Raw genomic sequence first — 12,779 nt, 5'->3', positions numbered from 1 at the left:
AAGAGATTTATGAGGATACTACCTGGCTTAGAGGGCTTGAAACATAGGGAGGAGTTGTCCATGCTGGGTCTTTGTTCTTTGGAGCATACGAGAATGAGAAGTAACCTCATAGAAGTTTATAATATCATGAGTGGTTTAGATAAAGTGGACAGTCACAGTCTTTATTTGGCACTCTGGTATTGTCTTCTCTTTTACTACCTTGATGCACTGTTGTCATGAATTGATTTCTATGAATGGTATGCAAGACGAGATTTCTATGAATGGTATGCAAGACGTATACCTCCGTACACGTGACAATAGTAAAACAAATTACCAACTTAATTTGCAAACACTTTCAGCACAGACATAATGGGCCGTACAACCTGTTCTATGCTCAGTGTTCTATGTGAAGTCAGAATTTATTTTGGAAGGAAGAACATAATAACTTTTTTAAGGGTAAGAAATGAACAAAACTAGTGTACAGAGAGACATTGCTATATTTGTACAAGAATTCAAAAAAAGATAACCTGCATGTACTTGAGGCAAATAAGTAGGCCATGACTTAATCATCTTCACTGCAAAGTTGGATAAATCGCACCTGGAGCACTATTCTACCCTCGCTCAAGACTTCCCCATTTTCTTAAGCAAGGAAGACAGATGAACTCCAGTCCTGGTGTAGTTGTAGTTTGAAGGCGGTTTTATTGTTCACCAACAAGTTACAGTACACAAGGAGCTGAGTAAAAAGAGAATACTTCTCGGCATTCTCATGAAAGGTAGATTCAAATATTGATTAAAATTCCTTCAACTTCTAACAAAGTGCTTCTAACTAATAGCGACTAAATGAGCTGTAGAAACGATATAAAAATGCCAACCTAATTACAAAAGCTAATTGCTTAAAAATACCATAATACATAATCAACAACAGCTATGGATTTACAAGTAAGCAGTGAGATCTAGTAATTAGAAATAAAGTAACAAACCAAATCAGGAAGGACATAACAAGCACAATGTACAGTAATGGCCAGCATGCCAAAGGAAGAATATTCTTTTCTTGCAGGTGGTGCAATGATGATTCACATTTTGATTCTCACAAAAAGATTTATGAGCAGAAGCAGTGCAAATGGGCATATCCCATTGCAGTGTAGAAGAATGAAAGTTATCTCATTGAAACAAGATTTTCAGAGATTGATAGGGTAGACAGAGATCGTGCATTTTGGTCATACATACCTGAGTGTACTGACATAGTCTGAGGATAAAGGCTTTATATTTGAAAGCGAGATGCACAGAAATTTATTGTCAGAACACTACGAATCATTTGATTGCAGATCAAGTAGAGTCATTGAGTCATGGCTGAAATTGATAAATTTTAGATAAAAAGGAAACCAGAGATGAAAATGGATTATGTATGATCATGTATAATCTTAGTGAATGGTGAAGTAGTTTTAAGGAGTTAAATATCCTGTTCCTATTTCTTCTGTCCAATGGGTTATACAGTTGTAGAGCAATGGAACATGGATACAGACCCTTCAGACCAACCATTCACACAGAAGAAGCTGCCCACATAGTTAGTCCCAGTTTTCTATGTTTAGCTCATACACTTCCAAGTCCCGCTCTCCACATACCTATCTAAGTGCTTCTTAAATTATACTGTTGTACCTGTCTCAACCACTTCCTCTGGTAGCACATTCCATATACTCACCACCTGTAGCATGAAAAGTTACCCCTCAGGTTCCTTTTAAATCTTTCAATTCTCAACCTAATTCTGTGCCCTCTAGTTTTCGACTCCCCTATCCTTGGGAAAAATCTCTTATCATCCACCGCTCATTATCTCATAATTTTAAACATTTCTCTAAGGTTGCCCTTCATTCTCCTACATTCAGTTGTGGCATTTGGTAGAAGAGTCAACACTATTTTGGCTAATATTTACTCCTCAAAGAACGTCACTAAAAAGTATTAATTATTTGATCAGTATAGCACTCTTCATGGTAGATTGTAATGTGCAACTGGCTACCACATCTCACATACACATTAAAACAATACTTTATTGACAGTAAAATATTTAGAAATATCCTTGAAAAAAATGGATCTTTGTCAATAGAACTGATATGACTTTGCCTATGGAAAGCAGGTTGGTAGAGTTACACATAGTGCTCCAGCCTATCAGTGTCCTGCCTTAACACCCAGCCTGACAAATAATTATGGTGCCTGTGCTCAAATCTGCCCCTGTGTAGCAGACAGTGGCAGGTCCTTCTCTGGGTCCAGGACTCAAGAGGTCATTAGAGTTACATTTCATAAAAATAGGGCATTTAAGATTGCCAAATAAGTTTTTCATTACAAATCATACAGTTATATTCAAAGAATATATATTGCCAACAATGCTGTCATCACTTTTGTGCCCCATAGAAGACTACTTACATGCAACTTTTATCAGCCTTCAAACATACATTCCCACCTATGTGATCACCCCATTTCCTTCTGAAAATATGAGCTAACTGCCTCTACCATTTCTGTGGTAATAAATGCCACAACTTCTCTGAGAGAAGAAGTTTTCCATAATTTACCCAATGATCCAAAAGTATTTTGTCTTACAATTGTGGCTGCTAGTTTTAGATTCTCTTAGCCAATAGCTTTTTCTCCATCTTGATTAAGTCAGTCTTGTTAATCTCATAACACTTTTAAGTATTTACTCACCTAAAAAAAACTGTCTATACTGATTCAATCTTTTCTAATATCCTTCTGCTGATCTCATGTCCTTTGTATAATTTAGAAAGCAAATTGTGTGTGTACTCTTAGAGTCGCATGAATACTTGAACAGGTGAAGGCACAGTTAAGAAGAGGCAAGTTTTTTTTCCTTCTTTTAGTACAGAGTAGTCAGGATGGAATGCTCCTCCTGTCAGATGTAGGAGTTCAGGATACCTGACAGTTTCCCTGATGACTATATCTGTGGGAAGTGCACCCAACTTCAGCACCTGACTGACCAGGTCAAGGAGCTGGATGTCCTTTGGATCATTCAGGAGGCCGAAGACATTATAGATAAGACTTTTGAAGAGGTAGTCATATCCAGAGTACAGGCTTCGAAAAGTGGATGGATGACCACCAAGAGAAGTAAGGGGATTAGGAAGTTAGTGCAGAGTTCCCCAGTGGGCATTCCACTTTGGATACTGCTGCGGGAAGAATGACGTATCAGATCACGGCTGCAGCAAGGCTGGTGGCCCCATGCCGGCTCTGAGGCTCGACAGGAAAGGTAAAGTCAGGCAGTGCAGTAGGGACCCAATAGTTAGGGGGACATAAAGGAGATTCTGTGGCCACAAACGAGACACCAGGATGGTGTGTTGCCTCCCAGGTTCTAGGGTCCATGATGTATTGGAGAGGCTGCAGGATATTCTCAAGGGGGAGGGGGAACAGCCAGAGGTCGTGGTGCACATTGGCACTAATGACATAGGCAAAAAAGAGGAAGAGGTCCTATGCACTGAGTACATAGAGTTAAGAAAGAGGCTGAAGAGGACCTTCAAGGTAGTAATCTTTGGATTACTCCCAGTGCCATGGGTTAGTGCAGGTAAGAAAGGGGTGATAGAATGGATGAAGGAGTGGCTGTGGAGATGGTGCAGGGACAGGGTTTCAAGTTTTTGTATCATTGGAACCTTTTCTGGGAATGCACTGCTAATCAGTGACGTTATCACAGCTGTACTCAGGGGAGACATAGGTCAGACACCGATGGGATTGTACTAAAGACCCCCTAATAGCCACTGGGACATTGAAGATTAAGGAAATGTGTAAAATTAATAGGGTTGTTATCATGGGGGACTTCAACTTCCCTAATATAAACTGGGACTTTCTTAGTGTAAGGAGTTTAGATGGGGCAGAATTTGTTAAGTGTATCCAGGAAGGTTTTCTAAATTAATATGTGAATGGTCCAATGAGAGGAGGGGCTGTACTGGACTTGGGTAATGAGCCTGGCCAGGTGACTGAACTTTCAGTGGGTGGACAGTTAGGGAATAGCGACCACAGCTCCTTAACTTTCAGGATAGCTATAGATAAAGGATAGGTATGATCCTTGTGAAATAGTTTTAAATTGGAGTAGGGCAAATTATGAGGGCATTAGGCAGGAACTAAGAAGCATTAATTGGAAACACCTTTTCTCCGGCAAGTTCACATCAGACATGTGGAGGGTGTTTGAAGACCAGTTGCACAGAGTATAGGAAAGGTATGTTTCTGTTAGAAGAAAGGATGGGGATAGAAAGATAAGAGAACCTTGGATGTCCAGAGAGGTGATGAATTTAGTCGAGAAGAAAAAGGAAAAGAATGTAAATCTTCAGAAGTTAGAATCAAACAAAACACATGAGGAGTATAAAGAAGTCAGAAAAGAACTAAAGAAGGGAATTAGGAAAGCCAGGACGGGCTATGAAAAGTCCTTGGCAAGTATGATTAAGGTGAATCCTAAGGAATTCTATACATACATCAGGAGTAAGAGGATAACTAGGGAGAGGGTGGGACCAGTTAAGAATAAAGGAGGGAACATTTGCTTGAATGCAGAGAATGTGAGTGAGGAACTTAATGAGTACTTTGCTTCAATATTTACCAAGGACAAGGATATGGAGGATCAGGAGATCAGTGATGAGTCTATAAATATGTTAGGGTGTTTGGAAGTCAAGGACAATGAGTACTAAGATATCCAGGACCTGTTGGGATTTACCCCAGGTCGTCGAAGGAGGCAAGAGACGAGATTGCTGGGCCCTTAACCAATATCTTTGTGTTCTCTTGAGCCATGGGTGAGGTCCCAGAGGACTGATGAGTGGCTAATATTGTACCTCTATTTAAGAAGCAAACAAGGGAAAACCCAGGGAACTATAGACCAGAGAGTTTCACGTCAGTTGTAGGGAAGCTGTTGGAGAAAATTCTTAGGGATAATATATATGAGCTTTATGAAACCCATGGCCTAATTAGGGAGAGTCAGCATAGCTTTGTGCATGGCAGGTTGTGCCTTACCAATTTGATTGAGTTTTTTGACAAGGTGACGAGAGAGATTGATGAGGCAGAGGATGTTGTCTTTATGGATTTTAGTAACGCGTTAAAGAAAGTCCCTCGGGAGGCTAATCCAGAAGATTAAGATGCATGGGGTCTGTAGCGAATTGGTTGTTGGATTCAGAACCGCCTTGCACATAGAAGACAAAGCACAGTAGTTGAAGGGACTTATTCAAGCTGGAGGTCTGTAATTAGTGGAGATCCACAGGGATCTGTGCTGGGACCTCTGCTGTTTGTGATGTATATAAATGACATGGATGAAATTGTAGATGGGAGGGTAATAAATTTGCAGATGATACCAAGATTGGTGGAGAAGTGGCTAGTATAGAAGACTGGCAAAGAATATAGCACAATGTCGATCAATTGCAGATTTTGGCTGAGAAATGGCAAGATCCTAATAGTGTTGCTAAGCAGAGAGATCTTGGGATCCAGGTTCATAGCTCCTTGAAAGTAGCTACACAGGTCGATAAGGTGGTTAAGAAGGCTTATGGAATGCTTGCTTTTATTAGTCAAGGCATTGTTCAAAATTCCAGAAGCTATGTTGCAATTTTATAAAACTCCGGTTAGGCCACATCTGGATTATTGGGTACAGTTCTGGTCGCCCCACTATAGTACAAGGTTCAAAAATTCAAGGTAACATTTATTATCAGAATACCTAGATGTCACCACAAACAACCCTGAGATTCTTTTCTGCGGGCATACTTAGCATATCTATAGAACAGCAACTGTAAACAGGATCAATGGACAAAAAACTGTGCAAATGCAAATATAAATAAATAGCAATAAATAACAAGCATGAAATAATAAGATAAAGAGTCCTCAAAGTGAGATCATTGGTTGCGTGAACACCAGAAGTAAAATGATTGTAGCTATCCACTTCTGTTCAACAGCCTGATCGTTAAGGGGTAGTAACTATTCTTGAACCTGGTGGATCAAGTCCTGAGGCACTTGTACCTTCTACCTGATGGCAGCAGAGAGAAAAGAGCATTGCCTGGGCGGTGAGGATCATTGATGATGTATGCTACTTTTCTACAGCAATGTTTCATATAGACGTGCTCAATAGTTGGGTTTTATATGTGATGGACTGGCCCAAATTCACTACCTTTTACAAGATTTTCCACTCGAAGGCACTGGTGTTCCCATACCAGGATGTAATGTAGCCTGTCAGCACACTTTCCATTACAGATCTAAAGAGGTTTGCCAAGTTTTTTGATTATATGCTAAATCTCAACAGACTCTGGAGGAAATAAAGGCGCTGTCATGCTTTCTTTACAACTACATTTATATGATGGGTCCAGAACAGATCCTCTGAGATAGTGACACCCAGGAATTTAAAGTTACTGACACTCTCCACCTCTGATCATCTCATGATTACTGGCTCATGGATCTCTGGATTCCCTCTCCTGAAATCCACAATCAGTTCCTTGGTCTTATTGACATTGAGTGAGAGGTTGTTGTTATTACACCACTCATCCAAATTTTCAGTCTCCCTCCTGTATGTTGATTCATCACACAACAGCCCACAACAGTGGCATTATTGAAAACTTGTATATGGTGTTGGATCTGTACTTAGCCACACAGTCATAGGTGTAAAGCAAGTAGAGCAGGGGGGTAAGTACGCATTCTTGTGGTGCTCCTTTGCTGATGGAGATTGTGTGGAGATAATTTTGCCAATCCTTATTAACTGAAGTCTACAAGTGAGGAAATCCAGGATCCAATTGTACAAGGGGGTATTAAGGCCCAAGTCTTGGAGTTTACTGATTAGTTTTGAGGGGATGCTGGTATTAAATGCTGAGCTGTAATCAATAAAGGGCATCTGATATTTGCATCTTTGCCATTCAGATGTTCCAGGGTTGTGTGAAGAGCCAATGAAATGGAATTTGCTGTAGACCTGTTGCTACAGTAGGCGAATTAGAGCTGATCTAAGTCGCCACTCAGACCAGAGCTGATATGCTTCAACACCAGCCTCTCAAAACACTTCACCACTGGGCGATAGTCATTAGGACAGGTTATCACAGTCTTCTTGGGCACCGGTATAATTGAAGCCTGCTTGAAGTAGGCGGGTACCATGCACTGCCGGAGCAAGGGGTTGAAGATATCTGTGAATAAATTAGTCAGTTGGTCAGCATAGCTCTTCAGTAATCGACCAGGTATTCTGTCTGAACCAGATGCTTTCCTTGGATTCACTCTCTTGAAGGCAGCCTGCATTTCATCTTCAGCTGTTGGGCATTCCTCGTTGATCCCACTTCGTCAGAATCTCCACTTCGTTTGTGAGCTGGCTTTCTGGAGATTATACCAGCATCTCTTATAGCATTCTTGATCTCTAGACTTGAATGCCTCTGATCTGGCTCTCAGCAAATTATTGATTTCATTGTTCATCCAAGGCTTTTGATTAGGATAAACCATGAATGATTTCGTGGGGACACACTCATCCACAGCTGTTTTAATAAAGTCTGTTACAACCTTGGTGTAGTCATTCAGGTCCTCAGGTGAGTTACTGAACACGACACAGCTGACTCAAGGCACCGCTTAGTTGTCTTGATCGCTGGAGCTTTGCTTTTTAAGCTCTGTCTGTATTCAGGTAGTAGAAGTACAGCCAAATGATCTGACTTGCCAAAATATGGTCTCAGAAGGGAATGATAGGCATTCCTTTTCATAGTGTAGCAGAGGTCTACTGTGTTGGAAGGATGTTGAGGGTTTGGAGGGGGTGCAGTAAAGGTTTACCAGGATGCTGCCTGGTTTAGAGGGCATATGCTACCACAAGAGGTTGGATAAACTTGGGTTGTTTTCTTTGGACCATCGGAGGCTGAGGGGAGAACTGATAGAGGTCTGCTAGGTTATGAGAGGCATAAGTAGAGTGGTCAGAGAGTACATATTCCCTCTTACTTTAATGGCGAAAAGATGTATCTTACAACATTGGAAAGAGCTTAATGCTCCAACTACCTTTTTTTGGTTTTCTCAGACGATATTATGCTTGAATTTGGAGAAAATTAGAAGCAATCTTTATGACTCATTTAAATTTGAACAGACTTGGAGATCTTTTATTCAATATTTTCATTTAATGTAATATATACCCTTCTTGTATTTTTTACTGTTTTTAATGGAGGTCGGGATTGAGGACGTGATTTTAAGTTTTTTTTAACTCTGTTTGGTTTCAAGTTAGCCCATTGCTTTGCTTTGCTTTTAGTTAGTTGCACGGTGGGTTTTTTTGGGGTTTTTTTTTCCTTTTCTCTATTGATATATATATATAAAAATTAGTATACTATTATGTTACCTTGGTATGTTATATTTAAATTACATTGTTTGTAGTATTTTTTTGTATTAATATCTTCTGTAATTTTATTATATTCTAACAGTGTATTAGTGCCTATATGGCTTACCTTTTTGTATACTTACTCAATAAAAAGATTTAAAAAGAAAGAAAGAGAGAGTACATATTCCCAGGGTTGAAATGTCTAGTACCAAAGGGCTCGCATTGAAGGTGAGAAAGGGTAGGTTCAAGGGTGATATGAGGGGTACGTTTTTTATTCAGAGAATCGTGGATGCCTGGATTGCACTGCCTGGTTTGGTGGTAGAGGGAACATTTGAGGCTTTTAATTGACATTTGGATAGGCACATGGATGCAAGGAAGATGGAGGGATATGGACATGTATCGTAGGAAGGATTGGGTGTTTTTGATTTGTTTTTTTAGCTGGTTTGGCACAACAATGTGGGCCAAATGGTCCATTCCTGTGCTGTACTGTTCTATGTTCTATAAAAATGTAACCTCAGTCCTTTAAATGCCACTCTCCCTGAACATAATAAATCCAAGAGCTTTTAAACACTTTTATAACTTTACTAACTTACAATACAGCTTTCTAAAGAACAGGTTAAATTTCTATTTTCCTTTAGTAGCTCACACAAAGTTAAAGAGAATATGAAGGCTTTAGAAAAGGTGCAATAAAACAGTTCTAGACATGAGGGATTTCAGTGACGAGATTAAATAGGAGATGTTTTCTCCAGAAAGAAAGTTGAGAAAAGATTTGATAGTTGTATACAAGATCATGATGGTTTTAGGTGAGATGATAAAGTACCAGGGAACCAAAACACACACCAATGGTCAGATGATATAGTGTTTGGGGGTGGGGTGAGGAATGGAGGGTAGTAGTTGTGTAAACAAAGAAATTGAAGAGAAATTTGCAGGACTCTGGGGAACTGCTGAGATCCTATGATTAACCAGAATCTCCGGAGAAGATCCTGAGTCCTCGGCTTTGCTTGTTGCTCAGCGGCCGGAGCAGGGTCGAAGTGCTCGGCAGAGGATAGTGCTCGGAGAGGCTGCATCGGAGGGGCTGGCCGGAGGCTCGAAGTTTTCGGACGGACTCAGAGTCCGCTGCGGTTGAGTGCTTCTAATGGTGCTGCATGGGCAAGTTGGCGGCACTTGGAGATTCATGACAGGGAGGATTCCTCCGTTCTGCCGCCTGCGTGAGATGATGAGTCTATTGGGACTTTGAGACTTTTTTTTTAACTGTGTCCAAGGTCTGCTCTTTATCAAATTATGGTATTGCTTTGTAATGTTGTAACTATATGTTATAATTATGTGGTTTTGTCAGTTTTAGTCTTTGTTTGTCCTGTGTTTTCTTGTGATATCATTCTGGAGGAATGTTGTATCATTCTTTAATGCATGTATTTCTAAATGACAATAAACGAGGACTGAGTTTCCTCATAATCTAATCTAAACTTCCTCTTAACTATTCTGCAAGTGTCCTAATGTATAATTCTTAATGTATAAAGTTGCATTCATCCTCAGTGTTGTACTCTAGCAGATACTTGCAAATTTTAAGAATAAGTTTTGATTAGCTGTTTCAAAGTCCAAATTAACAGTGTAAATTGTGAATAATAGTATTTCTATTATTGATCCTTTTGGTTTTTTTAGCATCTTTCATTTTGAATCAAATCATTACAGGACTTTCCAAGAAATTATAGATTGGTATCCAAGTAGTGCAGATAAACTACTGGTGAGCAGCAAATGTTATGTTTGTAGAGATCCAAAGAGAGTTGTTAGCATCTGTTGCATATGCTATGCTTGAAGATTGACTTAATTGTCTCTGTGTGCGGTTTGTACTTATGTGGGCTGTAGGAAATCAGAAATGATCAAATCAGTTTGGACTGATTCTTCAGGAGAGAAGATTTTAAAGTGATCCAATAAAAATTTTTAAAATTATTAATCATAATGTTCATATCTGGTGCTTGACTCTTCCTGGCTGTTTACAGAAGTGTTTCAGAAGTTACATCAATAAACTAATGCAAATAATTTAATTTGCTTCACAGGTTCTTAGACTTCAGAACATCATAAAACTGCTTAAACAAACCTGAATAGTGTGTGAGTCACTAGCCTGGCCAAGGATTTCCAATAATGCTGGATCAGAGACAAAAAAGAATCGTGGAAATAACAGTCTTTTCTTTTCCAAGTATCTGCCAAAATATTAATATAAAATCATATGGAAAATTAGAGAATGTTATCTAACTCTGAATTTTCAATATTGATTGTTTTGTTATAACTGATAGCAGATTTCCATTGGGGTCACTATTAACAAATCACAGGAATATATGCAGTGTAACACTTAAACATTATTGCCTAGGTTGTCAGAAATAGTATTTTTAAAATATTAGCAGCACACTATAGTCAAAAATCCTAACATCAGAAAAAAATAATTAAAATTAAGCAATATTAAAGGAAAGCTGCATTTAACAGTTCTTTGAGGAAGTAATAAACATAATGGATGAAGGTGAACAAGTAGATTGTGTTATATACAACACAGAAACAGCTCTTTGAGCTGGTGTGTCCATGCCATCCATGCTAGTCCTATTTGCCTATATTCGGCTCATATGCACCTAAACCTTTCCTATTCATGTACTGTATCTGTCTCAACGACTTTTGTGTTGTAATTGTACCATTTCTACTACTTTCTCTCAAAGTCCAAAGTAAATTTACTATCAAAGTAAGTATATGTTGCCACATACTACTTTAAAATTTGTTTTCTTGCAGGCATTTACAGAAAAAATAAAGAAATACAATAGAATCTATGAAAAAAAAACATAAATGAAGAATGACAAACAACCAATGTGCAAAAGAAGACAAATTGTGTGAATTGAGAAATGCTGCTAATACGACTTGTAAGGAGTCCTTGAAAGTGAATCATGGAATCAGTTATGGTGAGTGAATTGATTTAAGCCAGTTCAGTAGCCTGATGGTTGCAGAGTTAAAACTGTTCCTGAACCTGGTGCTGTGAGATCTAAAGTTTCTGTACCTCCTGCCCAAAGGCAGTAGTGAATAGAGAGCATGGCTTGGATGATGAGGTGTTTTTGATGATAGATGCTGACTTCTTGTCCCAGTACTCCATGTAAAGGTACTCAGTGGTGGAGAGGGATTTGCCTGTGATAGACTGGGCTATATGCACCACTTGCTGTATTCTTTTTGTTTCCTGGGGATTGGTGTTCCATACCAGGCTGTGATACAACCTGTTAGGATACTCTCCAAGAATCAGAGATCAAGGATTAACTTCATTGACCATATATTTACATGTGTTAGGAAACTGTTGTGGTGAGTTGGCACTACATGCAATGGAAAAGACAACATTCAACAATTATTCAGAATAATGAATTACATTGAAAAGATATGAAATAAAATGTGCATAAGTACATAAAAATCAGAATGTATTTACAATATTAACAGTACTATAAAATGTGGTTTAAAGTGTTTGCAATGCAGAGGCTGAGGTAATAGATGGAGGGGGGGTGGTGGCTAACTAGAATGGTTGATTAGATTAACTGCCTGGGGGAAAAACTATTAAGATGACATGAAGCAACACACACAAAATGCTGGTGGAACGCAGCAGGCCAGGCAGCGTCTATAGGAAGAAGTACAGTCGACATTTCGAATTGAGACCCATCGTCAGGACTTGTACTTCTTCCTATAGATGCTGCCTGGCTTGCTGTGTTCCACCAACATTTTGTGTGTGTTGCTTGAATTTCCAGCATCTGCAGATTTTCTCGTGTTTGCAAGATGACCTGAAGATTTTGTTTTAATAGCCCTATAGTGCTTTCCAGAAAAGTGTTTTAGGAAAAGGCAGTTTACTGAATGGGTAATGTCCACAGTGATCTTTTTGTCTGCTTCTTTGTCCTGGACACATATGCACTCAGTGGTCACTTTATTAGCTACTTCCTGTACCCAATAAAGTGGACACTGAGTGTATGTTTGTGGTCTTCTGCTGCTGTAGCCCATCCACTTCAAGGTTTGATGTGTTGTGTATTTAGGGATGCTCTTCTGCACTGTTGCAAACCGTGGTTATTTGAGTTATCGTTGCCTTCCTGTCAGCCTGAACCCGTCTGGCCATTTTCTTCTGACCTTTCGCATTAACAAGGTGTTTTCAGCCACAGAACTGCCATTCAATTGATGTTCTTTTTGTTTTTGCACCATTCTCGGTAAAATCTAGATACTGCTGTGTGTGAAAATCCCTGAAGTTCAGCAATTTCTGAGATACTTAAACCATCCTGTCTGGCACCAACATTCACTCCACATTAAAAGTCACTCAGATCACATTTCTTTCCCATTCTGACGACATTAGATAACAAATATTTTCAAAAGTTGCTTCCTCAGAAAATTTCAGCAACTTCCTTGAATGCCTTCCATGTGATTTTCTCCGGTCCTACTGGAAGTACTGCAAATTGCCTGTCATTGATGACCTGTTTGATTTGTGGACCAACGGATATATCTTCCTTAATCTTGGCATCAGTTATTC

The 12,779-nt window shown here is 39.3% G+C and overlaps 1 protein-coding gene across 1 annotated transcript in view; it reads right to left on the bottom strand.

Annotated features, from left to right (window-relative positions):
- Positions 1–12,779, bottom strand: part of LOC134357440 (dynein axonemal heavy chain 8-like) — a 1,088,497-nt gene that overhangs the window by 558,858 nt on the left and 516,860 nt on the right. The window contains exon 39 of the mRNA XM_063069028.1: positions 10,350–10,452. Coding sequence (XP_062925098.1) covers positions 10,350–10,452 — 103 coding nt within the window. The remainder of the gene's footprint in view (positions 1–10,349; positions 10,453–12,779) is intronic.

Source organism: Mobula hypostoma, chromosome 2 (genome assembly GCF_963921235.1).
Source record: "Mobula hypostoma chromosome 2, sMobHyp1.1, whole genome shotgun sequence".
Taxonomy (NCBI): domain Eukaryota; kingdom Metazoa; phylum Chordata; class Chondrichthyes; order Myliobatiformes; family Myliobatidae; genus Mobula; species Mobula hypostoma.
Note: the sequence above shows the minus strand (reverse complement) of the source record. Positions and strands in the feature narration are given on the sequence as shown.